The sequence below is a fragment of the Echinops telfairi genome, unplaced genomic scaffold (genome assembly GCF_000313985.2).
Source record: "Echinops telfairi isolate 266 unplaced genomic scaffold, ASM31398v2 ScPeMD7_42;HRSCAF=159, whole genome shotgun sequence".
In the NCBI taxonomy this organism is placed as follows: domain Eukaryota; kingdom Metazoa; phylum Chordata; class Mammalia; order Afrosoricida; family Tenrecidae; genus Echinops; species Echinops telfairi.
Window position 1 is genome coordinate 1,263,452 of NW_022103940.1, and position 1,476 is coordinate 1,264,927.

The window sequence follows — 1,476 nt, forward strand, 5'->3', positions numbered from 1 at the left end:
CAATTTAGTGTGGTGGGTGCTACAGGCAGTACAAATGATAATGCAACACACACAATGAAATGGCTCCTTCCATTTTCCCAAATAGAAACAAAATACAACATGGAATTGACATGACCGTTTGGTACAAAAAATTCCTATAAAGTAAATTCAGGAGAATTTCTGAAGGAAATGGAATTTGAGTGTATCTTATGAAAATTAGGGGGTGCGGAGCGTGTCAGGGCCGAGCGGCGTCCTCGGCGTGGCATGAGCAGGGGACTGGAGCGGAGCAGCGCCTGCGTCAGATCCCATGCCCTAGCCCCGGAAGATGGGAACTGCCTCAAATCACCCACCTCGGATGACATCTCCCTGCTTCAAGAGTCTCAGTCAGACCGGGCTAGCTTTGGTGAGGGCACGGAGCCGGATCAGGAGCCGCCGCCGCCATATCAGGAACAAGTTCCAGTTCCAGTCTATCATCCTACACCTAGCCAGACTCGGCTAGCAACCCAACTAACAGAAGAGGAACAAATTAGGATAGTTCAAAGAATAGGCCTTATACAGCATCTGCCGAAAGGTGTTTATGACCCTGGAAGAGATGGATCAGAAAAAAAGATCTGGGAGTGTGTGATCTGTATGATGAACTTTGTTTATGGGGACACAATTCGATTTCTGCCGTGCATGCACATCTATCACCTGGACTGTATAGATGACTGGTTGATGAGCTCCTTCATGTGCCCCTTCTGCATGGAGCCAGTTGATGCAGCACTGCTTTCGTCCTATGAGACTAATTGAGCCAGGGTCTCTCATCTGACACTTCAAGTGAACCATCATTTCTGGTGGTTTTGATCTTTTGTCACTGAGCCCAAAGAGCCAGGGATTAGGAATTAAGATCATGCACAAAAATGCCCTTTAAAAATTCCTGAATGGCTGCAGATATTGGGGAAAGTACGTGATATTTTAGAAACTTAGGGGGAAAGTAGGACGGTATTTTTATGTAAAGCCTTGACCCAGTGTTTAAAAAATATAATTGTATTTAGATCCTGTTGTTGCTCCAATACATAGGAATTGTGTGACGTGTTACAGCAGCTGTAGATGTTTAATTGTGTGTGTTGAAAGATTTTATTAGGAAAAAGATAGTGGTTATTTTTCCTAAATGAACTTTCTTCCCCCTTTTTCCTACCCAAATTCTTTTCTGAAGTTGCTGGCATATGGGTCAAGGTTTTATTAAAAGCTACATGTTACAACACTGGCACACAAAAAAAGTAGTTTTAAGCTTGTTTGCACAGGTTTGTTTTTTTTCCATTGGAAATGGAATCCGTTGCCTTAGGTCTTTTAAAATAGTGTATTATTATCGTTGGGGCTGGCTCTATGCTTGAAAACCAGTTTATTTATAACCTGCTTAAAGTGCTATATTCTGTTTGCAGTTAGGAAATGCAGAATTTAAAGTGATCTCCTAGCTTGTAAGCAAACTGAGATGCGCTATCCCTTTCCTATAAAGAA

The 1,476-nt window shown here is 42.5% G+C and overlaps 1 protein-coding gene across 1 annotated transcript; it reads left to right on the forward strand.

Moving 5' to 3' along the window:
* The first annotated feature begins 243 nt into the window (after positions 1-243).
* LOC101648188 (RING finger protein 11) lies at positions 244-1,230 on the forward strand. Its single transcript, XM_004711226.2, has one exon. The coding sequence runs from the start codon at positions 244-246 to the stop codon at positions 766-768; it is 525 nt and encodes a 174-aa protein (XP_004711283.1). The 3' UTR covers positions 769-1,230.
* Positions 1,231-1,476: the final 246 nt, after the last annotated feature.

Coding starts and splice junctions, on each gene's coding strand:
- LOC101648188 (XM_004711226.2), top strand. CDS start 244: ATGAGCAGGGGACTGGAGCGGAGCAGCGCCTGCGTCAGATCCCATGCC.